Below are 27,081 nucleotides of genomic sequence, written 5' to 3'. Positions count from 1 at the left end.
TCCTTCAGCATTCAGTCCTTCAACATCTCGCTCAAAGATCATGTTGAGTCTCCTTAAAACATTTGGGTTGAAACTGCAGAGAAATGTAGCCATGAGGAGAATCTCTGGTGCAGTTCATTCGCTGGAGCAGCACTCGATGACGACTGCTTTACTGGGTCTGCGCCTGTTGTGTTTGCGGGTTCCCCCTGAAGTGAGTGGAAATTTTGTGCCCAGACGTCAAGGTTAGGATGAGGCGCTCTGCGTCCGTATGATACAGATAAATTGCTTGATGACCATGAACTGTGCTGTTCCAGAGCTCAGCAATAAATCACACGTTAGGCTTTAAAACACACAAATAGGAGCAAGACGCTAAGTGGTTTCCAAGTGAGAAATGGTCAACGAAATCCTTTTTTTTTTCCCTTCGTATATCTCTCCTGGTATCAGCACATTAGATTTGGAAGAAAAGGTGGCCAAGATATGCGTCGCTGGCATATGGAGGACGTGCTTCTGCTGGCCTCCTTCTCAGCTTTCCTTTGTGTTCTGGTTCTGCCATCGACGTTTTGTGGCCATTGTTGCATTCCGGGGTATTAACAGGATTTTACATTTTTAGCTAGCTAATGATCGGGACTTCTGACTGGCATATTCTAGCCCTACGGGGTATTCTATTTTTGGTATTTATTAACATTTTCTGTCATACAACATATAGTGAAAGTGATGAGCCTCAGACCTCTCAGTATGTAAAAAAGGAATGCTTAAAAATGGCAACTCCTTTTATTTTCTTTGGTATTCCAGTTTCCTAATATTTTCCCCTGTGTGCTGTGTCACTGCTGGCTGGTGAGCTGGGACATGGCTGCCAATCAATATCCCACATGGAGAAGAAGTTGCTGCCACTCAGATTGAATATGTATATATGTATTTTAACTGAAGTTGAGATACGTTTTAAAAAAAAAAGTACTTTGAAGTCTGTTTTGTAGTTTTAATTAATGCAAGGAGGGTTTTTATTTTACTCTCAGTGGAGATAATCTTAATCCATTCACAGTGACCTTTTCTTGTGCAAATTAGCTATACACGCTTGTTTAAGCAAATGGGCCTTTGCAAGATGTCTCTTCCTAAAGAGGGAGCTTATAATTGAAAATTGGCTTGCTCCCATCTGTCTGGCCTGTGTGAAAATACAAACGTAGATCCGGACTTTTAGATATATAATATATAATCATATACGTATGTATATACGTACACAGATACACACATACCAAAAAAATTGCTCTGCCTGGAGACTGCAGTTAAATTAGATTATTAGTGTTAGAAAATTTCAGTGCCACAAGTTATGTCAGAGTGTCACCCATCTGCAGAGTCCAGGACACTCTGGAGAACGGAGGGTGTTTAATCTGGTTCCTTTTGTCTCAGACGAGGTCGACGCCGCTCGCAGTTCCATTGGTTTTGCCAGCAGTACAGTTAGCTAATGACAGGCTGGAAATTGTTAGGATTTGATGTGTGTTTTTGGGGATGGTTTTGAGGTGATTGATGGAATTGGAAAAAAAACCGAGGAGTTTCTCTAAGCACTTAAAGGTTTAATTTGCAGGAGCAGGGGTCATTGCAGCTATGTGTTTAATTGCCAAAATTTGGCAGTTTATCCCTCGCACCACACTTGACAATAACCACCAAGTGAGTCATTGTAACCCCCTGTCCCTTTTTTAGTGCCAGCTTGATAAGGGAAGATTTCTTTGGCGTGGTTTGAGTATTTTTTGCTTTGTACAAACCTCTTGTGCAGAAAAGAAGAGAGTTGTGCATGACTTTGACTAAGTCTGGATAGAAATCAGGGTCTGCAACAATCCTTTGGGTATCGAATCTTTAATACCAGTTTGTGGTAAGAACTCGTGCCTCTTTATGTGGAGATGGCTGATTGTTGCAAAGGCAAAATTATTTCCTCAGCTCAGCTCCATTACTGCTCTCCCCAGCTCTCTCCCCCGGTGGTTGCTCCTGAGGATGAACAGAAAGGAGCCCGGGAGAAGGCTGACACACATGCACGGGGGGAGCGAGTTAACCTGGTGGTGAGCAGTCTTGGTCGGGGATGATTTTATCCAGATGTGTTTCAACAGCTGTTTGCATTTTCACGCCCAGTTACTCTAGGACTCACCGCTAATTGAATTTTCTCTTTTCTCCCCTGTTCTTGTTAGGTATGATTACCGTGAAATGCTGCACAATGCCACTTTCTGTCTGGTTCCCCGTGGCCGCAGGCTTGGCTCTTTCAGGTTTCTGGAAGCCTTGCAGGTAAGAGCTGCCGCTTAAAGCATCGGCTACGCCGGCTGCAATTCAGCGTGCAATAGCAAGGAGGTGGGGAGGAGGGAAATGTGTTTCATTTCCCTGGTGGACAGTAATCCACTTTGCGAAAGCCTCTATTCATGCTTCTGGAGCAATTGGCAGCTTCTTCCCAGGAGGGGCTGAGCACTGAGCTCATCAGAAGGTTGAATTGCCTTACCTCCAGGAAGAGGGTTTCCCTGGGTGTGGTGAGGCTCAGAGGTTGGACCGGTTTAGAGTAGTATTTTATCAAGCTGTGAGACTTCCCGTGGGAGACACTGGCCTCTACAAGTGAGCCCCGGGGCAGCAAAAGTTGTGTTTTGTTTTCACTTCGCCAAAACAGGCCTGCTTATGCACTCACTGCCTGTCTTGAGGCAGTGCTGGCTGAACGTGCTGAAGGTGGTCTGGAGGTTATAAAGCCCCAGACAGAAGCTTCACATCAGGGTGGATGTAGACGGATTTCAGGGAGCTCACAGCATGTTTGGGACAGTGCCTGAATCCCCTTCACCTTTTCAGAGCGTGCTGGTTGGTGGCCTCCCTTTCTTGCTGTTGGCCATGCGAAGGGGCTCCTGAGTCACTGCAGCAGCGGGGTTGGCAGCACAGTGATCGAGCCTGACACTGACCTAGCTCTGGCTGCAGCCAGCGTGACCTCTTTTTTGGCAAGCATCAGCTCAGCCCTGGGGTCCTGGATCTTCAGTCAGCCATACAGAGCATCTTGGGAGAGGCCGCAGCTCCCCTCCAGGACTGGCAGCTGGATTTCCATGGAGGCTGGAGTGGAGGGAAGGGGAGGGTGAGGTGCTTCTTGGGGTTGGTGAGATGGCAAATGAGGACGTACAGAGTCCTGCCTCCGGGTGCTCTTTTGCCTTTTGGGAAGAGTCCCAGCATTGGCAGTAAAGTTGTTAATGAATAATACCACATCACTTTTCTTTATCAACCACAAAATGTCCCAGCCTCTGTTAGAGTATTATTTGCCACAGTGCAAGGCAGGATTCGGGTACTTAAGTGTGGGTGTATAATGTCATTTTAGAAGCCCAGGGGTACCCTTCTGGCTTTCTGCTGCTTCTCCAGAAGGTATCCAGTAGATCCTGTGTCATGTCTGCCAGCCTTTGTTGGGTTTCTTGGACACCCAAAAGCATCCCAAAAACTCTGGACACTTAGGTTTAACCCCTGAACCCCACACCTACTGTCACATTTGAAATCCGAGTTCTGGACTGTCAATTCCTTCTTTGCTCCTACCCAGGAGAAGGTTAATAGCCTGCAAAGTGCTGTTCCCTCTCCAGCCTCTTTGGAGGAGGGAGTGGGACTGGCTTCTTTGGGATGATGAGTCACGTCAGATCCTCCTGAAGAGCACTGCCCAGCTCTCCTCTCATCTGGGCCACAAGTCATGCAGCTCCTGTTAGATGAAGGAAGCAGGAGCGTACCTCACTGTACAGAACTTGGAGGCTCTGGTTCGGGCGCTGAGGATTTTCCTAGCAGGCTAGCAGCAGTATTCACCAATTATGATGAATTCCCAATTTCTGTCTGGCTCCAGGGCATGTTAAAAGACATAATCCACATTAGTGGAATGTTTTAAACATGAAAACGCATTGCTAAGTGTTTTCTGGTTGGCTTTTTTCATGCACTAATGTCATTTCTTTGCAGAAAATCACAGTTCTTTACACATTATAAGCACCACTGTAATGCAGGGACTTTACCAATCCAAGTGCAATACATGTTACCAAGGAAGGTACAAGTCTGGAAGGTTCCCCTTCATACCATCTTCTGGGAGGTATGGGGAGGTCTGGACCAAATTCAGCACGCTTAAGCTTAAGAAACTGAACCAGAGCACAGGCCCGATGCAGATCCGCTGGTAATAGGCTCTTTCATCACATCAGCAGATTTTTGGTTTGGATCTTAGGTTGTGATCCGGCTGACCAGAACGTAGTGATGATCACTTGTTTGCTGAATATTCACAAACTTGCTGTTTGTGCAGAGGAACTTGCACAACTCATAAAAGATTAAATAATTTGGACAGAACATTCTGGTATGAGATAGATCCTAAATGTGTGTGCTTTTTGTTTGTTTTAAAACAGAAAACGATTCTTATTTTTGTAGGCAGGTGGTGACAGATGAGTTGTGTTTGTGCAGTTGTCTCTGTTTGGGGAGTTGATATCAAACAGGATAGGGAATTCGCTCCTCCTTTGTGGAAGAAGTGCTCTGGAATTAAATGTGATCTATATTTTCTGTAGGGTTGTCTTGCAACATGTTATAAAAATTGAGGGAGTTGGCTCCCTGCTGAGTGGTTCACAAAGCAGCGAGGGAGGCCATCATTTTGTATTAAATTCTCCCCGGTTACATCTGCAACAGTTTACCAGTTTTGCCCTCGTCTGGCAGCGTGAGCCCCAGATTTCAAATGCCAGTCGCCATGCAAAACCCACCTTTCCAGGAGTACGAGCAAGTGCAAAATGGAAAACCATAAGCAAGGGGGCTGCTCTCCTGTGGCCTCTGGCTTCTGGAATTCTTTGCCGCGTTGCCTCTCCTGAGCTTGTGCAGAAAACGGCGCTCATGGTGTTGGTGCACACCGCAAAGCCTGACCGTCCCCGAACCTCACGCCCTAATCATGGGGTACCCGCTAACAACTGCAATGCCTCTTGTGCCTGCAGGCTGCCTGCGTCCCAGTTATGCTCAGCAACGGATGGGAGTTGCCCTTCTCGGAAGTGATTGATTGGAACCAAGCTGCCGTCATAGGCGATGAGAGATTGTTATTACAGGTAAGAAAAAGACAGCAGCCTTCAGCAGATCAGTTCATTATTACTGCCGCCATCCAAATGGACGGGGAAGATGAATCCAAAAGGTCAGGGCTGTAAAAGAGTTTTTATCATGAAGGGATTGTCTGTGTCACACCGGCTATGAACTCATTTAATATGACATCATTCATTTCTTGACCTGAAGGTCACTGCAGCCACCAGGCCACATTCTTAAGTGCAGAAGCCTCTTCTCTTTTTCCTAAGAATATGAAATCTCTTGTGGTGTGGAGCACCTGGGTGCCTCGCTGAGGCAGAGCTGTCCTGGACCAGGAGAGCTGTGGTGAGAGAGAAAACACGTGAAGGCAGGTTCTGCTCCAGCCCTTCAGCAACGGTTCATCCTCAGGAGCCCCACCAGCGCTGTGTGTCTGGCTGGCAGGTTCTGAAGGGCCTCCTCAGGAAAGCAGGTATTCTCTCACCATCCAACAGTGTGGTGAGAAGCAGGATCTGTTCCTTTTCTGATGTCTGTCCCATGTAACATTGCTTTCTGAAGCAGTGATTGTGTCACTGTTGTTAATCCCCTTGAGATCATGGAACAAAAGCAGGCTGAGAGGTTAGAAATTCTCTGCTACCTTCAGCATCTACTTCGGTTTTAAATTCACTAGATTTATTTTTTCTGTTTCCCTGGTGGGTTTTACAGCCTAAATATATTCTGTAAAGTATGCCAAGAAGCTGACGGAAGGAAAAGTTCTTGAAAAATTGGTTTCTGCAAGGTAGCATTTGATAAAATTCCATTGCCCAGCATAAAGATGAGATCCACAACATCTGGAGTAGCCACTAAGAGGTTTTGGGAGTTTTTTAATGGTTGAATTTCACTCATTTCCAAAGTGATAAGCTACTGTCATCCATGGAGAGAAGCCTTCAAAGGTACACGTGTCTTCGCACCCCAAAAATGAAGTACCTTTGAAAATCTTGTTAGATGCCTAGTTACTCATCTGAAGAAGTAAATATTTGTGAAGAGCTGGCCTAGCAAGCCTTGCAAAGAGCTGCCTGTTCTCCTTAACGTGATACAAGCTGCGGATATAAAAGGGCCATTTGATTTTTACTTCTGCGGACAGAACGTTTTTCTGAGCGCAATTATTTCTCTCTTTAAATAATAATAATTTGCTGATCTTCGTGCTTTCCGGTACCATGCCATTCGTTCTCCTCACAGCTGCTTCCATATTGAACAGCTACTGCACCGTTATTAACAGTGTTTTTAAAGAGCTGGCAGAGGGCCTGAATGTCTGCTCTGGGAAATGTTTTTGTTGTGTTACAGTTTTTCATTTCCTGTTTGAGAGCAGCTCGGATGTTTTTATTTGCATATTCTCCTCATCATAGCACCGGGAGAGCTTAATCCAGCCTTTCTGCATTTATTTTTGCAGGGTGGTATTTTCCTTCCTTCAACTTACTACTGAAATAACCTTTTATTAAGATGTCATCCCGTTCTAATAATTCCGGTGTAATCCTGCCAGATTAGTATTAATACATCATTTTCCCCACCTGTCTTTCTGGACAAGTAGATTAATACCTAACAGGCAAATGCAGTTAAAATGGGAGCTCTGGTTTTTCTTTCCAGCTGTTGTAATGGAGCAGGCACCAAGGCTTGTTTCTGACCTTGGCACGGTGCTTGCAGACACTCGCAAGCACGGTGTGGTCTCTAAACTCCTAACCTCTTGCAGTAACCTCCACAGCCGGAGCAGCCTTCCCTTTCAAAAGGCGTAGTTGGGAATGAGTATTGATTTTATTTGTTGCTCACGCGTGTAGGCACACACACGCAAGGTTGCACAGAATGCAATGAAATGTTTATAGAGAAAATGTTGCATCACCGCTGTGAAGTGACTTTGATCTTATGTTTGTTGCTGATAATGATCCCGCGTGCAGTTAGTACACATCTGTGTACAGCCAGTACAGGTAATGTTCATTATCCCCCTGCTTATTGGAACTTACTGGAAAAGTAATAAAATAAAGAATATTTATCCCAGAAAATGAAATTTGATGAAGTTACTTACTGCATCAAATCACAAATAGTGGTGTGATCAGTTCGAAAAACATGTACTAATACATGTGTGTAGCTTCTAGCCTTCATACTAGTTTTGCAGGGAATATTGTACCTAAAGACCTGTATTTTACCGGAGAGGCCTAGAGCAAAGGAGCATATAGTACCATCATTGACAGTCTGATCATTTCCTTCTGTTCCACCTTGCTGTAGTGCTAACTCTCTCATAAGCTCAAATTCTGTATGCTGGTTAGCAGTGTCTCTAAGGTGAAGGTCTGAGAGACAAAGAGCTTAGGGGTAGAGACTGAGCCACCTGACACTGCACCTTGCGGAGACATGGTCCTTTTGGACACAGTGTCCAGATGCAAACCATGCAGTGAAGGATTTACCGATTCACGAGGAAATTTTTTACATGCAAATTCTTAAAATCTCATATTTTCTTCAGGAAAATGTGAAATCATTTGATTCGGGAGCATGTGGAAGCAAATATGATCAATGCCACCTCTCAGAATATTTTAGGAATAAGCAAAGTGTGTTTTGGTCAGGCACAGGTGAGATGTGGTGGGGTGCAAGTAAACGAGAATAAGGTGGGAGGTACGAAAAGAAACACCCAGCCCAGGATTACACTTTTTATAACTAACAATTTAGGTAAAGGATTTATGAGAAATAAGTGTCTGAGAACAAGGTGGCCAAATTGGAAATCACAAAAAACAGTAGGTGCAAAAGCACAACCTTCCATTCCTAGAGAAAATGAACACAAATCAGCAACATATCCTAGATGGCTTTCTGATGCTGTGAGTAGCTTTTGTAATTGAAGAAGTTCTTCACGGAGAGGGTGGTGAGGTACTGGCACAGGTTGCCCAGAGAAGCTGTGGATGCCCCATCCCTGGAAGTGTTCAAGGCCAGGCTGGATGAGGCTTTGAGCAACCTGGTCTAGTGGAAGGGGTCCCTGCCCATGGCAGGGGGGGTGGGACTAGATGGTCTTTAAGGTCCCTTCCAACCCAAACCATTCTGTGATTCTATGAACTGAAGCAATCTGCAGTTAAATCCCCTTGATAATGTCAGTTTGCATGTCAAACTGGTGTGCTGGAGGCCTTGGCCAGTGTCCTAAGTTAGAGAATGGCACATACATACATTAATTTCTCTCCAGTGTTGAAGAGGGGATGTGGGGAAGGGGAGAGATGTAGAAGTGAAGCCCGCCCCCTCTGATCGAGTGAGCAGTTTTAATGGCAGAGCATTGCAGCAGGACAATTTGGGTTTTATTTGTAAGGCGACTTATACCAGAATTAATGTGTTCATTTAATGGAAAGGGGAAAAAATAAGCAGTGTTTTCCCTGGTGAGTAACAGGTGTTGTGGGAGACATTATTCCTTCCATCCATAGTAATTAGTAAAATGCAATTTGATCCACAGGCTCCCAAAAAGAGGAGTCTTACTTAAGATGTTGCTACGTTTTCCTTAGGGCACTTAGTGGTGCCATGCTGCAGTAAATGCAATTCCAGGTCCCTTTAATAAACTTTGAGAGTGGGGATTATTGCTGGACTCTCCAGACCTGCAGGTACTAGTCTGTTAGAATACTAGCCCGTGAAAAGCTTTGCGCGTGAGGGGTGCATGGAGGAGCTCCTTACTGTGCCACACTCAGCGCTGGGGATGGGGGAGCTTTTGTTACTGTAAAATAACCGAAAGTGAGAAGAAAGCAGATTAAAAAAAATAATCATATATTCAGTACCAAAGGTTAGAAAGGGTTGTGTCTCATTCGTTTTACATCAAGGCTTTAACTGTTGACACAGGCGTCTCTGTCGGCCAGGAGTGCTGAAGCTGTGCAGCTTGCTAATAGAGGAGAGGGCTTCTCAGCAGCATGTTAATTTGATGAGATTGCGTTGTTTTCTGAAACTTCTGACTACGTTACATCTTGTATTACAGATTCCTTCTACAATCAGGTCTATCCATCAGGATAAAATCCTAGCACTTAGACAGCAGACACAGTTCTTGTGGGAGGCTTATTTTTCTTCAGTTGAGAAGATTGTATTGACTACACTAGAGGTAAGTAAAAATTGTCTGGGACCTTGCTGAGCAATGAGGTTTCCGTACCTGTCCAGCTGCTCCTGTTCTCAGCCAGCGTCAGACCTTGGTTTTCATGACACAACATTGGTCACTGGGAAAAAAGCTCGGCATCTTGATAAGTTTTCTCCCTTAAGGAAATACTTTCTTCGTTACCAGAATCCACATTAGAAAACTGACGCTGTGAAAAATGGGAGCTACCCAACGCATGGAAAAGTTGTCATGCGTGATCTTGCTTTCGCAAAGCTTATGAATCGCTATCCTTGTCATTGGGAGTGAACGTGTTTCTTGAAGAAACCTTTCTGGAATTCATATTGGAAAATACATTACTATAGAGCTCCTCCTGACCATTCCTTAACATTCTGATGCCTTGTGACGGGGCTGTTGGTTCTGGCTCGAGGAAAAGGAAGGGTTTGTAAATCACTGTGTCTTATCTTCACGCACAGGATAAGGGAAAGGCCTGATCCTCCGTATAAAATATTAATAAATAATCATAATTAGACTGCTATTAAACAGGGAGACAGATGATCTCGAATGTGGAGAGAATCCTTTCTGAATTCAGAGACAGAGGAGAGATGAAAGGCGCTTCAGAAGTAGGGCCCAGGCTGCCATTTCAAAAGCAGGTTTCTCTTCTAAGTGTTTCGCAATTTTGCACATAAATTTTTGACACACTTTTACCACCGAAAGTGGCTCACTTTGTAGGTGCTAATGCATTTGTCTTATGCTAATGCTTCTGCAATTGCATCCGTAAAGCTCCACATTTCCCGCTGTGCCTGCTTTCCCCTGAAAACTGCAAATGAGTGCCGCTGCCTGCAGTACAGGTTGCCCATGGCTGATCTACCTCCAGCTGCTGCAAGACAGTCCCTTAGGTTTTTCCGTGCTAGAGAAGAAAACCAGCCAGGGAACATTTTCAGAGCCCCTGGCATAGCTAGCCTCGCAGCACTCTCCTCGCCCTTGGAAGAGCATGTCTTCATCTGTGCTGCCTGTTGGGAACTGCCTTGCATCCTCAAACTCGCTGTAAGCACTGATGAGGTAGTGATAATTATCACAGCCCACGCCAGGATCAGACTCACAAAGTGGGGAGACCATGTGCCAGTGCTTGCGGCCTGATTTACCCTTACGGAAGTACTCCTAGGGACTACTAGGGTGCCTTGTGTCATCCACCCCTTCCCCGCATGCACCCTGTTACCGTTAGGGATTGCTGAAAGGAGAGGGGCCCATGACGCTCCTCGCTGCCCCTCCTGCTGGTGCTGGGGCTGCTCTGGGGGGGCCATAACCTGCAGCCCCCACGGCCTGGGCGTCCATCGCATCCGGCTCCAGCGCTCACAGATGCGTCTTTCAGTGCTGCCCTGGAACATGTTGTCCCGTGTGGTCGTGCCCAGGGGACAGCAAAACCCGTAATAAAGCTGAAGCAGCTGGGCAGCCAGCAAGCTGGAGTTTCCGCTGGGAGGGGAAAAACTAAAGTGAAAACAAAAATCTTCCTGGAAGGTTTAATTTAATGAAACCAAGTAATTTATGCCTGGTGTTGCAGTTATGTTCTGGGTTTTTTCATTTGTTTGCGAGGGTGGTTTTGGTTTGAGGGGGTTTTTGTTTATTTTTTAATTCAGGATTCTCAGATTTTTTGAGACAGCTAAGAGGGATTCTGTTCTTATGAAGAGATAGATACTCATTTCACATTTCAACTTAGTGAAGTCCTGAGTTAACTTTCCTTGGGAAAGGAATAAAGCAGTCGAGGGTAATTTTTGATGTCCGAAATCTGCAAGCAGTATATTGTCTTCTTAAAATCTGATGCCTGGAAGTAAATTCCTAGCAGGATTATTTTTTTCTGGTGGCTCTTATCCATCTTCTGTTGTAACACTGTTGTGTCAGAGAGCTCTGATGATACTAGATATCATCAGGATAATCACTTGCCTGCTAACTGCAGTGCCGGTGCATGCCCATGTGTAGGATATCAGTACAGAAAAGGTCTTCACAAACTCAGATCTCTGCAAGGACATCACAACTCTCCTCTGCCCTTTGTCCTCGACACCCTTGGAAACATCAAGTCACATGCTAAGGTCCTTGATCTTCTCACAGCATTTGGTGGCCTAAGGCAAACAGCTCATAGCCCAAAATAAGAGGTCTGAATCATTTGGCATGCAATCCCGTATTGCAGGCACAGAGGGTCTGCCCGGTGCTGTGGACGTGGGGTGGGTTAGGAGAAGGTGCTTGTGAGTGTGTGCTGCAGGCTGGAGAGTGGGAGCGCCGGCAGCGCAGCAGTAGACCGCTGCAAACGCCGTCCAGGCGCTCGCTCCAGTGTATCTGTACTTTTTCAGCTTGGTCTTCTCTGAAAACACACCCAGAACATCCTTAAATCCCTGAGCGGTGTGCTCAGTCCTCCGCTTGGGAAGAGGAGGGGAGAGGGACGACACAAAGTACAGAGGAGAAATGTTTGACGCTTGGCCGGGGCACGTTGAGAAGCAGCAGTAATTAAGGCAGTATGTGAACTTTTTGAAGTGTGAGGATGAGGGAGACAAAAGTATTGGACTATTAATGAATTCCAAAAAGAAAAGGGAGATCTCGCCGGAGATCCTAACCCCTTCCTTCTCTTATTAAACTTCCTGTCATGCCTCATCATTGGAGAGGCCGTGTAGCTGCTGTCTGTCTCTGCAATATGTGTACCGCTATACACTCTGCATTTTAATTGATTGGTCCTCCGTGTTACCTTTTTTCACACTTTTCTGTTCTCTTTCTGCCAAGTTGTCTTTTCTCCTCTCTGTCATGACAGACAGCTATGTTTCTTACGTAGGAGTGTGATAAATTAATCTTCCGTTCGTTAACTGTGATAAATGGCCGGGGGCAGCTCCCCGGCCCGGTGCGGAACGCCGGTGAGATGTGCCTGCCCACTGCGCAGCGAAGGCTGCGTGTGCTGGGTGGCACCGGGCCTGCTCCGTGCAGAGCTGCCCTCGCTCCGGGTGCGCCCCGGAGGCGTTGAACGCGAGCCGTGTGTTTCCCCTGCGGCCTTGTCGGCTACCAGCGCGGTGGGAAGCCGTCTGTGAAAACCTCCTGACCGTGTAAATTCGCAGGCTTCTAAAAATCTGATCTTGCCCCACTTCTGAAAAGGCAGGAGGAAGGAGCTGTAATATTTAGGCTTCGTGGTAAACACTCGAAAATATGTACTTTCTAGGTTCTACCTTTGTTTAGTGCAGCTGGAGAAACAGCAGTCGTCTTTTTCCTCTCCCCACTACCACACAGGAGGTCTGACAACCGACACGCTTAACTTTCCAAACAGAAATACACAGATATGCTCTTGTCCTAAATCTGTTATTCCAAGACCAAAAAACAAAATGTCAAATTAACTTACTCGTGTGAGCGAATTACTGCGTATTAGCTATGGTAGTTGGCTGTAGGCAAAATTCAGACAAGCATGCAAACACCTAACATTTGCCCCAGTTTACAGTACGTACATTGCCACCAGCAGTAGATTGTCTAGCACAATGTAAATGGTGTTTTAATGTCTTTTTGTCACAGCAATCAAAAATTCTAGGAAAACCACTGCTTGTGGCAACACTTACTCATGCTCTGTATTGACCAAATGTCCTTGAGCTCAGCCACTTACAGAGATTTTAGCTTGTTTATACTCCAGCAGCTGCTTTTGTTCAGCTTGTGTTGGCTCTCTCTGCTTGCTTTTGGTTTTCCTATGCTGTGGGTATATAACTTCTTTAGTTCCATAGATTTTAAGGCCAGAATGCGTGATGAGGGATCAGATTTAGTCCAACTTCAGAGCCATAGAGTTTCACCCAGATAGGCCTCTGTTAAGGCCAGGGATGTCAGTCCAGGAGAACCAACGTGTTCCTGGCACTGGAGCCCTGTGCAGCGCAGGAACTGCTGGTGAGGTGGGACCTCCCGAGGTGACGGCAGAAGTGAGCTGCAGGAGGAGGCAAGGCAATCCTCCTTAGCCGACTTAGGGGAAAATCCTTTCTTCACCACCTCACTGCGCTTTGCGATGTCCCGTCTCCAGACCTGCCAACCTCTGATGCTGGTGGGCAGGGAGGCAAATCCGTAGGAACGTGTGGCCCAGCAGCCGAGTGTGCTTAGAAAGTTGCATCTTATTTGAGGCTGAATTTGTCCGGTTACAGCTTCCCACTGCTGAGTCTGACCGTGCCTTTGCAGCGAGTTTGAAAAAGCTCCCATCGGTGTAAGAATCGCTATGGTTCTTGCATACAGGCATCTGATGTGAAGTAACTAATTAGTTTTCTAAATACATATTAATTGTACAGCCTTGTATCTTTTTTTTGTGGCGTGGGGTATTCTGGATGATAAAGTAGATGACCTAGGAATCTGTTCTGACCTTAAAAATCTAGGAATCCGTGTGGCCTTTACAGAGACAGACAGTAGTTGCCAAAAGATCTTCTGTTTCAGCCAGCAAGGAACTGTTACAGAACTGAGATGAGGAATAAGTAATGTATCTGAATGCTAATATCCCTTTATAATTAAGCAAAAGTGAATAATTAGTGCAGCCTGATTTGCTGAAAGTCTTTGTGGTTTTGAATGCTCGCATTATCTGCAAATAATACCTAGCTTTGTAATGCCATCCTCACCTAATTATCTCCTGTGAGTTCTGGGTAGTAGGACTGACAGTGAACTAATCAGGCTTACGACTGCTGAGATACTCTAATAGACAAAATATTTGACTTGAAATAAAAACTGCAATGAATTGCAAGGTCCCCGTGTCCAGAGAGACTAATGAGGTGCTCTGAAACCTATGAAACAAAACCTGAGCTGCTGAAGTGGTGTCAAAGTGTGCAGGTTCTGTGTCATTTTCAGAGAGATTAGGCAGGAATGTCTAGTGATTTGCGTGCCTCAGCTTTTTGGAAGATGGTTGATGATTCCAGTCAGCTGGAGTCCCTGAAGCTTCTACCCGTGACTATTATTGTCTCTTTAAAAATCATTGCCACTCTTGTTTTCCAGATTATTCAGGACAGAATATTTAAGCACATATCACGTAACAGCTTAATATGGAACAAACATCCTGGAGGGTTATTTGTACTGCCACAGTATTCCTCATATCTGGGAGATTTTCCTTACTACTATGCTAATCTCGGTGAGTGAATCCTTGCTATAATCTAATGGTATTTGGAATTTCTAGTGGAAATTTGGATCCTTGAGCAGCATGAGCCAAGTGACTTACCATTCATTTCTAGTTAATGATGCCTTTCGTTTATCCTTTCTCAATCTTCCCTGCCCACTGTAGACTGGAATGTCTCTGACTCATCAATATGCATCATGTGCCTCTTGCTTCCAAAGATTGTTTTTTAAAAAAATCTATGTCCCTTCATACTTTTCAGTTGCCAGTAATTAATGCCTGGGTTGCTGACCCATTCATGGCCTGAGGGGACATAAGAGGAATAGCTTTTTGCTTTCTTTGTTTATTTGTGCTTGGCAAATTGGAAAAGTGGTAATTTACCCATGACACTTGTTGTTGGAGTGCATAGTTGGTACAGATTTATTCTCCATACTGTGTGTCTACAGACGCATCCCACTAGGAGGAATGAATAGAACTTAGGTTCATGACTCCTTGCTGAAGCAGAGCTTAAATGATGAGTTCTGCAGGGGACTGTGCCTGCAGGCTGAAGTGATCCTGCTTACCAGACTGCTGCTACTTTTGGCTCAGCCTGTGCCATCCCACTTGTGTGGATCTGTACTGCTCACCTGCTAAAAATTCACAGTTGCCACGTTAAAGAGTGAGAAGGTTTCTGTGGGAAGTCTGATGAGAAACGACTATGACCCTGCACAGATGAATTTAGATAAGATTGAGAGCAGTAATGAAGGGAGGGCGCCAGTAGGATCTGTTATTTCAGACGGAAAAGGAAATCATAGTGAGACAAAAATATCAGGATGGAAGGCAAGGATGCAAGCAGAATTATTAGCTCAGGAGGTAATTGAAGATGCATGTGGAGGGGGATCGGCCCAGAAATAGCAAAAATCTGACTGAGGCTGTAATGGCACTGAGGAAACGGAACAAGCTTCTGGAAGGAGGTTGTGGAGATAATCTGTAGACAGAGCCAAAGTCCAGAAAGACATTTGGTTGGACAAACCAGAGGTCAGTATTATCTGTGAGACAAACTGGATGAAGGAGAGAGATTGCAGGACATCTGTGCAAATAGTGAGTAAGAAAAGGCAGTAATTGCGCTGGAGCCATGGATTTCAGAGGGTGTGGGAGTTAAAGGGAAGTGTAATCTCCGCTGAGGCATCTGGTATCCTAGTATCCGAGACAAAAGGAGATGGCATAAAAAAACATGGCAAGATTTGCATTAAGTGCAGATTATTTTTCCATCTAACTAACTAACCAGGGCAATTTTGTCTTCACTGAACACCTATCTCTTCACTTCAGGTCTGAAGCCTCTTTCCACATTCACTGCCGTTATCCACGCAGTAACTCCCCTGGTTTCCCAATCTCAGCCTGTGCTGAAACTCCTGGTTGCTGTTGCCAAGTCCCAGTACTGTGCACAGGTAAGCAGCGCTGTTTGACTGCCAGTCACATTGGAGACAAAACTGCTATGCCAGGAGTGAAGGGCCTACTGACTTCAGATCTTCTCAGTCCAGTTTCAAACTCCTGTTTCAATTCTGATGGTTTTTTCCTCTGGGATTTCCACTGTGTGACCCACGTGTATGGGAAACAAAAGTTCTGAGTATAGTGGGAGTGGAATAGAGACAGTAATCCAACCCATTTCTTTCATGAGGCAGGTGAAATGATGACTGCACTTTAAAGATCAGGATTGTGTGTGATGCAAATGGTGAAAGGATGTCTGTGTCTCCCTATGTGAACTTCCTTCCTCCTCCTGTGGCTCCTAGTCTCCACAGTGCTAGGATTTTGGCTTCTCTAACAGAAGCCCTGGGGAGTTCAGTAGGAGCATCCTCTTTTAGGGGACTGTCACAAGTAGTTTGGCCTTCAATGAGCGCCGAAGTAAATCAGTGACATCCATGCGACCTGGCCTAGGTAGAGACTTCCTGAGTTCCCGTCCAGCCTATATTTGTTTGGAGGACCTACACTGTAAACAGTCAGGATGGGTGACATTGCAATAGGAAGTGTTCTTTTTATACAGATTTGTATCATTGGTTTTGATTTTGAAGTCCCTGACTTGAATTTCACTTTTCTGTATGGAGATCTGAGTCCTTGGTGTTTGGACTGCCTTGCCACAAAGGTGTCTCTGATCATGGTCCAATATTCTCTTTCAGATCATTGTTTTATGGAATTGTGATAAACCCCTCCCAGCCAAACACCGCTGGCCTGCCACTTCTGTGCCTGTCATAGTCATTGAAGGAGAGAACAAGGTAAGTGGAGAGAAAAATCCTGAAAGATTTCATATATTCTCCAGTGGGACCAGAATTTATTTTTCCAGCTGCTTTAATGAAAGCTTTGTAGTTCCCAACGGTGTTACAGCTCCTTTCTATTCCTTGGCCCCTTGTACCAGCTTGGTCACAGATTTTGTGTTTCATGCCTGAGGCCCCATGCTCTCAGAAACATCAGCATGACAATTAATGCCGTGAATCTGAGATTCACAGGTGGGACCCAGTTTTGAAACATGGCCCCGAGAGTAGGTAGTGCTGACCCCATCTCTGGAGATTTCCGTCTCTCTGCAGGTGCCTGAAAGTAGTGATGCAGCTGGATTAACTGAGTGAGCAGTCAGGTGCAAGGCTCGGGGGTCAGCTGTGGACTCAAAAGCAGAGGAAAAGACGAGAATGAATGGTGTTAATGTGCCTTTGAAAAGTACCTTCTCTCATGGCCTTGTAGTACTGCTGCCAGTGGTGGGATGCCACCACCAAAAAAACCAGAAGGGACAAGGGACACTTGCCTGGGAACAAAGCCACCGTGGCGTCTCTCGCTATGCAAATACACTTGTTTGCTTGCACTTCCACAAAATCGAAACAGACACCACCCAGATGAGAAGAGAGCCTTTTTTTTAAAATCCACGCTGAAGTGGATGATCCGTTTCCAAATGCAGGCCTGAAGGAAGCAAGTCTTCTAGTTTCTGATGGAGACAGATTTGGGCTGGTCCCTTCTGCAGTCCTGATCAGCTGGCTCTTGAGCTCTGCAAAGGGAATGTTCAGTTGCGTTGGCTGTACAGTCCGATTCTGAATTTACCATCCTGTCTCGGGTCTTTTCCCCCAGTCACCTTAACAAGGGGGAGGCGAGCGCCCTGCAGGGTTGGCAGCTAACGGCTCTTGCCTTAGCTAGCCATGTAAACAGTATCAGGATTGTTGCTGCAGGGCCAAGAAAGGCTGTAGTGATTTCTGAGTCTTTTGAATGTTGTGGGGTTTTTTTTTTTCCTCTCTTTTTGGAGCACTTGCAGAGGTGAGATCGAAGGGAAAATCTCTGACCATTTCTACAGTGTTTGTAGAAATTGGCTCAGGCACTGTTTAGATTACACGTGAGTCTCCTGAGTACACAAAGGTGTGTTTATAGTGGATAGTCTTTTCCCTCTAATATCCCAACGTATGCCAAATGGCTTCTTGCGTGGAAAAGCTGTTTGTTTGGACAAAGCTTGCAGAGCCAGAGCAGTGCAATTCAAAGGTTGCACAAAGGAACTGCTTTGCCTCCTCAGACTTAACTGCAGTGTACTGGCAGGCACAGTTACTCTGTGCAGGTGATCACAGGGGTCTGCCTGTACCTAACCTTCACTCTTCCCCATGAAATCAAGATACATCATCACACCTGTTGGACAAAAGGGAGCTTTAACTACACAGAAAAAACAGAAACTTGTGGGTCATCCCAACTGTTTTACTGTTTGGGTGGTGAAGCACTGGAACAGGTTTCCCAGAGAAGCTGTGGATGCCCCATCCCTGGATGTCTTCAAGGCCAGGCTGGATGAGGCTTTGAGCAACCTGGTCTAGTGGAAGGGGTCCCTGCCCATAGCAGGGGGATTGGAACTAGATGATCTTCAAGGTCCCTGCCAACCCAAACCATTCTGTGATTCTATGATACTATTGGACAATTCTACGTGGTCTGTAAAAGAGCTGGGGTGAGAACACTGGTCTCCTGCCAGCTGCTTGCTCTGCTTTGCCTTTGCATAAGCAAAGGAAGACCATCGATGCCTGCCAGATCACCTCTTCCTCACAGCCACCGCCTCCCTGGGCCGAGGCCATTGTAGCAATGGAGGGATGCTCTCCAGGCAGACACTGTGAACCCCCTGCTTTTAGAGTCAGGGCTTTCTCTGCATCGAGGCATAGACTCGGACTTGCCTCCAAACAGGCTGCAGGGGACGCAAAACTGACTCTGTTCATTATGAGGGATGGGTACAACTTCTCCGCGTCTCGGTTTCCATACAGTGATTTCCTCTTATTTGGCCTGATTTTTGCAGTGTTTTCTTGACATAATAAATTGGAAGAGAGATCTATTAACTAGCCAGGATATTTTTCCTAGCAAATGCGGGAAACAAATAGTGTTGTATCCTTGTTACTATTCATTAGTTCTCAAAGGTGCTAATTAGTCTGCTAAAGAAACGATATGGATTCTCATTTCTTGCTGTTATCCTTTTGATACCACTTTCCCATCTATTTCCTATTGTTCTGCGAACTGTCCTGCCATAGTTTTTAAAAGCTTATTCTGCATGTAGATTATACATACATATAGTTACGTCACTTAAGAATATGACTTTTTAAAATGCTACAATACCAATATAATTTTTGATGCAGGTGAAGCTCAACTGATATTCATGTTTTTTCCATTTTCCCCTTTTCTGGTGGAGAGTGTTGCCCCATTTGGCAGCAGCTCCCGGTGGATACAATAGCAGTGCACAGAGATTGAGCCGTACCGCCTTACAGGGGAACCATCCAGCAGCATAACATCCTTCACACCTGGCCTGGGCTGCTCGGCTTCCCGGCAGTGTAACCTTACAAATGCTGCACAGTCCTTCTCTGCGTTCATTATCTTTCAACCTCACACCCCGTAGGAGGGCAGAGGGACAGTCCTAGCTACCAGGGGAAATGTCCTCTCTAAAGAAGCTGGAGGTACATCTAATTCTCAGCATGGGCCATTGCAAAAAAGGAGAGCAGCCTGCTCCGGAGAGGGAGGTCTGTTCAGAAATTACTCCTCAGGTGGAAGGTGTAGGCTGAGTGCTGGGGTGACGAAAATGACAGTTTCACTCTTGAGCTGAAGGGTCCTTTCCATCAGAGATATGCAATATGCCTCAGAGAAGAGGAAATAAGAGTGAGGGATGAAATGGAGTACTTCCATTGGAAATGAGTCCTTCACGTGTTTTTTTTTTCCTCTCCTTCCTGCCTCGGATACCCACAGGTTATGAGCAGTCGCTTCCTCCCCTACGACAACATAGTGACCGATGCAGTGCTAAGTCTGGATGAGGACACCGTGCTTTCAACCACTGAGGTAAGGGTCTCGGTCGTCTCGGGAGTCTGCTTGGCTCCTGGGCTCATCCTGAGCACAGCAGAAAGGCTCTTCTCTTGGCTTTGCCAGTGAGCAAACGTTACAAGATTCCCTGCTATGCTCCTCAGATTCAGCGCGCTGCGCTCGTTTCAGCAACCCTGCCACTGCCTGCCATCAGAGGAGCTTTGCGCCCTGGTTAATTGGCTCACTATTAGCATATGGTCCTTCCGTTCTTTATTATTTTAGTAACATAGCTGCAGGCGGGTGTAGGCAGCCAAGAGCAGTCAGCTTGAATACTCTGTTCTCACTTTTCTGAGGTAGCTTTCTCCCCCCCACATTATCCATAGGGTGTAGGTGGGGAGGGAAGGGGTGTCAGCAGCAGGGGACTGCTGTCGCTCTGAAAGACAGCGCTGCCACCCTAACGCGGGATTTCAGTGAGGAATGCTTTCACCATTGTGTCGCCCCATAAAATTGGAGATCTTTGCTAGTTTAGGTGTTAGAGTGTTTGTGCCAAGAGCAAGATAGCGCTAAGAAAAGAAAAATACTGTAGAAAACCAATTTTTACAACTGGGATGAGTATTGATTTCTGGAACCTCTTCCTGAGAACCACAGGGGAAACTGATGACAGTTTATATAGAGTGCAATATTTGGGAAATACATTATTAATGATGGCCAGGGAATAGCTTGAAAAACTCGATTTTCTTTTGGTTTCCCCTTTTTTTCCCCATGTTCATGGCCATTCCCTTCTCCCGACTTCACCTTCATAGAAATACTTTTTTATCAGTGATGGGGATCTTTCACTGATGCTGCTACTGCGTATATGTCAGTGAAGAAATGCCTAACATTAGTCACCTGTCACTGCTATGTACCCTGAAACATCACCAAAGTTGTTCTAAATGGATGAGACCGCAACTGCTCTTCTCCCCACTACGGATTTGTTGTGCTGTGGTTAGATTGCTTCAGGAGAAGCCACAGTAGTCCTCCTCTTCTGCTGCACGGATGGAAGAAGCAGTTGGCGTTGAACCTGTTTGATACCAAGGCTACACCTTGGTAGTTTCTGCTAGATGAGGAAGAATGCGGCTGCTGCCAAAGCACTTGTGTTCAAAGCCCTGCACAGCTGAAAAAAACCACTAAAAGGCATTTATCCTAGGGCTGGAGTTCCTAAGCGCGTTTTTGCTCAGGGTGAAGGGTCCTGTCGCAGCTGCCCTGGGGCCGTGGTAGGACCACTCAGGGACTTCATTGCACTGAGGTGGTATTTACAGCAGTCCAGCCTGTGGATTCCATGAGGATTTGGGGCTTTGTTTTGTTTTGGCTGGTATTTAGTCATCATCCAAACTTTGGAGTCATTCAGGCTTCTGGAACACATATGAAATAAATAGTGTTTCTCATTCAGCTTGGCCATGTTTTACCGTAAACATTCAGAAACGCAAATATTTGTTGTTGTGAGACAACATACACATTTCTTTGTGGCTTCTTCCCTCCTGTGAGCAGCTTGCAGCCGATCTTGCATGCTTGCACAGTGGGTATTGGCTCCACAAGCCCCATGGCCCCCACGCTGCAGAGAGAACCAGCTGGCCAGCTCTCGCTACAGTCCGCCTGGCAGCTTCAGCGTGCCGGTGCCAGGGTCAGCAGCTTCCTTTGGTGGTTTTCTGTGAAGAACTGGGGCCTTTATTGCTTCACTGCTCCCGTCGTATAGCTTACACAAAGAAACAGAAGGTTGAAACACTGACATGAAGTACGTGGTGTGAAACTTCCCTTGGAACTGGCTGCTCACGGTAGTTGTGGCAAAGCTTCAGGGCCCAGAGAAGGCAATTTAGGAACATGGTCAGACGCGATCATGTTCCCGTTGGGAGGAGCAATCACCAGGCACATCCTCCACTCTCTCCGGCTCCAGCGTAGCAAAGGTTTTCCGTTCACAACACAATTGGTCTTGGGCGAGGAGCTGCGTCACGTGCGCAGAGGGCGTCTGCATAGGAAGCAAGGAGAAAGCAGCGTGGGTCAGACGTCGTACGGGGGTAGAAGAGACTGGCAGCCTGGTTGGCGTTTCCTGATGATCATCTGAGCAGTAATGCTGCTGAAGATCATATAGGATGAGGACTGGGGTTTTTTAATAAAGGAAGTTTTCTTTTAGGGTGGTTGCTTTGGTGTGTCTCAGTGGTACAAGGACAGATACTTGAAAGCGCAAGTGAGGGCACTGAGTGCAGCTGCTTTATTATTTATTTAAGTTTGAGATTCTCAGACTTGTCTAAAGAAAACAGATGTCACGTTTTATGAGAAAGGCCTTTACAGGGAAAAAAAGCCCTTTGGTTCTTTCATGTGGTATTGATTTGGATGAGATCAGAACCATCACAACGGTAACTGGTTTGTGCACATTGTCTTTCTAGTTGGCCTCAGATTCCTTGAAACAACTTAAAAGAAAATAACCGGTCCCTAACTCTGTGTTCCAGGACATGTGCGACTCTTCTGTTTTACAAAAACACTTGTAAATGAGAGAAGTCTGACAGTAATCACGCAAATGTGACTATTCGCAGAGCAGCTATTCTTTACCTAACCTCTACACCCTTGACTTTGGCTGCGTTCTTGGAAGGGTTTTCAAGCAGTTTTGAGCAAAGTTTTAGGGCCCTCCGGCACTCTTGGGAACTTGGTGTGCAGTGCAGAAACAAACCCCTTGTTTGCTTGGGTTTGACTGGTACAGTTAGAATTGTCTGTAACTCTTTTTAAACTTTCAGTCTAGCTTGATATCCAAAACCTCAGTTGAAGTGAAGGGACTTCCAACCAACTTCACAGTGATAAAAATCTTTCCATATGTATTTTTGTCAGACTCCTTCCAGATCTAGCGCTGAGCCTTATGCAAACTACCCCAATCACCCCTTTCCTAGTGTCACCAGGATTTGGTTGGCGGGATCCTGGGGTAGCAATGTCCTGTCACTTTCCCAGTTCTCAGAGATTTTAGTTACTAAAATAGTTACAGCAAGACAATAAAATTACACAAAGAAAAAAAAAACCACCACTGTTGGCAGCATTTGACATCTTCTGGGTCATACAGTATCAAGCATTTTCTTAAAGTATAGGTTTCTAAAGCCATTTAACTACATGGAAATCTTGTCTTCCTCTTTATTAAGCTATATGTTTAACCCTCTTGGTCATATAGGCAGTCTTAACAGTATGACCTGCATGGTCCTCAGAGGCTCAGAATGGATGGAAAATATAAAAGGACTCTGCATTGATTGCCTGTTTTAATCTCGCTGAGCCACCCTTATAATTTAAGGTGTTTGACTCCTGATTTTCCAGGCTTTGTGTTGACAGTACTGAAATGGTAGGTGAGATGCACCAAGATGTGCCAAAGGTTCCGTTTACCACACAGCTATTACCACTCTGTATGGCACCTAAGTATAAATACATGCACCTACACCCATTCTTTCTGTAACTTGAAAAGGTTTGATATGTAAAGGGCAAGCTTGAAAATGTTAATGTAATGCTGTAATGCTCTAGACTCCCTTTAACAGGAACCATTAGAATGTGCATAATTATAGGGCAAAATGTCAAGCAGTCAGTTTAATTTACTGATGAATACATAGAATTAATGTTTTGCAACAGTTCCAAGATTTTGGATTACGAATTAGTGGCAAGGTAATATTTTGTTTTGTTGACATTTGTGGAAGCAATTTCGGTATTCATTTGCCCTGTGCCTTTGTCTGCAGGTGGATTTTGCCTTTACAGTTTGGCAGAGTTTTCCAGAGAGGATTGTGGGGTACCCTGCTCGCAGTCACTTCTGGGACAACACTAAGGAGCGGTGGGGGTACACCTCCAAATGGACTAATGACTATTCCATGGTATTGACAGGAGCTGCTATTTACCACAAGTAAGAACCCGGAGCATCTGCTGTCCTCCTTCTGTATAAAGCAAAATAGTACGGAGGGGGCGAGGGGGGTGAAGAACATTCTTCTGGGGAGGGGAAAAACTGGAAAGATAATAAATGGGTCTACTTTTTATGGGGTAATAATTTAAGTTCTTGGTTTAGCTCTGGGGATCTGGTAATCATTATTGTGCTTGTTGGGTCTCTTTGAAGTCACTTGTATTTTAAGGCAGTCGGACTGCTCTTTTTAACGTCAGGAATTACACACTTCAAAGAGTTCCCGAATTCATTAAGCTGCTTGGCTGAATGGCCTGTAGCACAGCAGAAAGGAGGTTACTTCCAGACCAGCTCTGGGTATGTGCTGGCTGACAGCTGCAGACTGCAGTCTTCTGGCTGCTCTGGAGGTGTCGTCCCGTGGGCACTTCGCAGGTCAGCGTGTTGCAGCATGTTGGAGAAAACCCCTGATGTTAGGACTCCGGGAGACCAAACGTCTCTCTAGATTTTAGGAGAAAGTCAACAAATTCTGGAGCGCCTAATCCGCATCCCTGCAAAGGAGAAGACAGGCCGTAGGGGATGGTGTAGGCCTGAAGGAGAACAGTTTCAGCAATCGGGACAGTAGCAGGCCAGTTTCATAGAGTTCTCTCCAACTGCTCAGTTTTGAAAGACGAGGCGGAGGACGAACTCATCAGTGTTGTCTATCACATTATAGCAATGTGGTGCTCTCTTTGCTACTCCTCCATTATCTTGATTCTTAGGTCTGCATTATTTCTTTCAACCCAGTCACAAAACAGTGTTTTGTTTCTCTGTTAGCACGGTTTACTGTCTTGATGAGATACTGATTGGTTGTCCCTACTTGTTGGAGGACAGGACTGAAGAAAGGAAGTGGTATATCCAGAGCTGACTGCAAAACTTGTGTCTCAACTGAGACAGAAATTTCCTGGGGTTTGTAGTCCCTGGAAGCCCAGTGACTTGTATTAACACTGCTGTTGGTTTCCAGATACTATCACTACCTGTACACACATTACCTGCCTGCCAGCCTGAAGAATATGGTGGACCAACTGGCCAATTGTGAGGACATTCTAATGAATTTTTTGGTGTCAGCCGTGACAAAATTGCCTCCAATCAAAGTAACACAGAAAAAACAGTATAAGGAGACTATGATGGGACAGGTATGTATCCACAGCATGTTTTAGCAGCTGGGATGTGTTCATAATACAACGGTTTGAATTCTAGGTTAGGTTTACGGAGTGATACAATTCTGTCTGGTTTTTTGCAGTTTTTAGTTTAACAGAACTGTAAATATACTTTAGATATGCTTATTATAATGAAAGAAAATCCAAAGGGACAAACGGCAAACATCTACTGTAGATGACAGCATCTCTTCATAGTTTCCTCACACAGTCTTATTCATGATGATCCCAAATTCATGGAACTGATCATTATGGTGACCAAATTTCAGTTAAACTCCAGTTTTCTAATTAAATATTCTAAACCTAAGACCTAGTCATGGGATGCTCGAAGCAGAAGTAAATTCTAGAAAGGATTTCTATTTTTATTTATTATTAATGAATATAATGTACCGGGCCGTCCCTGCGCTATTTTAAAATATATACTGTGATTCAAGCACTGACATCGGGCTGTCACAACAGAGTTAATTTGTGATATTCCAGTGTTTTTTCCCACGAGGAACATTTTATCTCACCGTGATGCCATCACTCACTAGAAGCCACGAAATGCTTGCCTTAGATCCTCTTCCAGCTACTGGATAAGCACTCTGTCATTGCAGAAATGGATATACCTTCTAGTAACAGGGATACATGGTAACCTCAGGGGCACTGTGTGAGTGAGTAATGGGAGGAATAACAAGTCCTGCAAGACCTGCAAGTCCTAAATAACTTCCAAACTCTGCTGCCATGGAGCCTGTGATTGCACTGCAAACATGGTTACTGGGGAGCAGGAGAAAAAAAGGGGCCTCATTTTCCCCTCACTTTTTTTTTTATTAGCATTACCTGGATCTTTGACTGGGGCTTGACCGTGCCAGTCTGTAGAGTCCCTTTCTGTACGCCACTGCACTTTCAGCTGAAGTATAGGTAGCATTCAGCAGTCCTGCCTCCTCTGGGTACCCAGGAGACCTTCTGTGAACAAGAACGTGCCATCCAGAACATACCTGTTGCTTCTGGTCTGAGCTTCACCTCTCCACAGGGCTGTTTGGCAAAGGCTGAACATTCATTTTTCTTTTTATAGTGCAGGTGACTTGAGTCAGCCATGAACTATAACTCTCTCCTAGAGACAAGTTGTTCTTGCAGCTTTGGGAAATGTAATGGGCCATGTTCATAATTCCTTGAAAGACAAATAAAAAATTAACATAACCTCAGTGTTGTGACACAGATTAATAGTCATATGGAAATTCACTGTTAATGGCCAGAATGTGTCCTATAATCCTCTAGCAACAAGCTTTTGCTTGCTCTTTGGTGGCTCCGTAGGATCAAAAGTGTGTAATCAATGCACATTATAACGTACCACTTGAGCTAAAATGGACAGGCCTTGGACAAAGATCAAGTCCGATACTACATTCATTTGGCAAGTCCCTGACTTTATCAGTTTCTTTGCATTTTAATTAACACACTTTGAATTTATGAATTTATATTTGTTTTTAAAGTATAGTGGATACACAAGTGCTATGGAGAGATGCATGAGAAGTGGCACAAAACAAAACTTTGGCTCTCAGCATTCATAATTGTTCTTAACAGTTTTGTTATGTTTATACTCGTAGTTTAACTGCCTCAGAGCTGTTAAGGCCTTATTTTTCTAGAAGTGCTGAACTTCAGTGGACTTTCGTGGGAATTAGAGCTGCCCTGAGCTTTGGAAAATCAGGTCACACAATTTTGCACATATGCAACCTGTGGTCTTTTCTCAGAGTTTAGCGTGATCTAATTTGGAACTTCAGTTAATTTTATCTGTCTGTAAGACAGCACTGACCTCGGCCAGTGGGATTCCTGGAAGCACCCTGCTTTTGCACACAGGACGTCTACATGCACAAGTAATGCCAAGCACATAAGGACTTCCTCTGAGCTCAGTTACAAGCTGGTTGAAAATACTCGTGTATAAATTTCTGCAGATCTGGACTGCAAAAATGCATTTTTGACCTGAGAAACCCTGATAACTACTGCGTGTTTTCCTCCCGTGGCTGAAGGCGTTGGGCAACAGCTGGCTGTGGGATGTGCACTTCCAGTGGAAAGCCATGGCCTTCTTGTCTTCCCTGGTGGTTTTCAAGGACTTGTTCTAGCTCTGAAATAGCTTGAAGGTTTAAAAAAGCAAAGAGCGAGAGATGGGGTGAAGTAGTGTGCTGGCAGGCTTTGAGGCCTGCTCGTGGGTGTCATGTTCCTGGTCGAACTCAGGTCACCGCGCTGCCCTGCCCTCAGCGCTGTTTTGAGAGTCAGGGCTGGCCGGCTCACTATGACTGGCTCCCGCTGCGGGCAGGGTGTCCTTGCCCTGGTTAGAAACCCCTCTGCAGCATGGCGTCAGCCCGGCCACGGTGCCCGCTTTTTCCTGCCGTTTTGTCGCGTCATGGACGACACCTGATTTCTGCTCTCCTCTCCACACAGACGTCCCGGGCCTCACGCTGGGCCGACCCCGACCACTTTGCCCAGCGGCAGAGCTGCATGAACACTTTCGCCAGCTGGTTTGGCTATATGCCGCTGATCCACTCTCAGATGAGGCTCGACCCTGTCCTCTTTAAAGACCAGGTCTCCATCCTGAGGAAGAAGT

At 45.4% G+C, this 27,081-nt stretch overlaps 1 protein-coding gene across 1 annotated transcript; it reads left to right on the top strand.

Annotated features, from left to right (window-relative positions):
- Window positions 1-2,153: 2,153 nt before the first annotated feature.
- EXT1 (exostosin glycosyltransferase 1) lies at window positions 2,154-27,077 on the top strand (the record flags this gene model as incomplete). The annotated part of the gene is made up of 10 exons (XM_010152373.1): window positions 2,154-2,247; window positions 4,917-5,024; window positions 8,957-9,076; window positions 14,045-14,177; window positions 15,468-15,586; window positions 16,313-16,408; window positions 19,371-19,460; window positions 23,159-23,319; window positions 24,311-24,482; window positions 26,919-27,077. Coding segments are annotated over 10 exons (1,252 nt in total), but the record flags the coding sequence as incomplete, so codon positions are not given.
- Window positions 27,078-27,081: the final 4 nt, after the last annotated feature.

The sequence above is a fragment of the Eurypyga helias genome, unplaced genomic scaffold (assembly GCF_000690775.1).
Source record: "Eurypyga helias isolate BGI_N326 unplaced genomic scaffold, ASM69077v1 scaffold15345, whole genome shotgun sequence".
NCBI classification, from domain to species: Eukaryota; Metazoa; Chordata; class Aves; order Eurypygiformes; family Eurypygidae; genus Eurypyga; species Eurypyga helias.
Note: the sequence above shows the minus strand (reverse complement) of the source record. Positions and strands in the feature narration are given on the sequence as shown.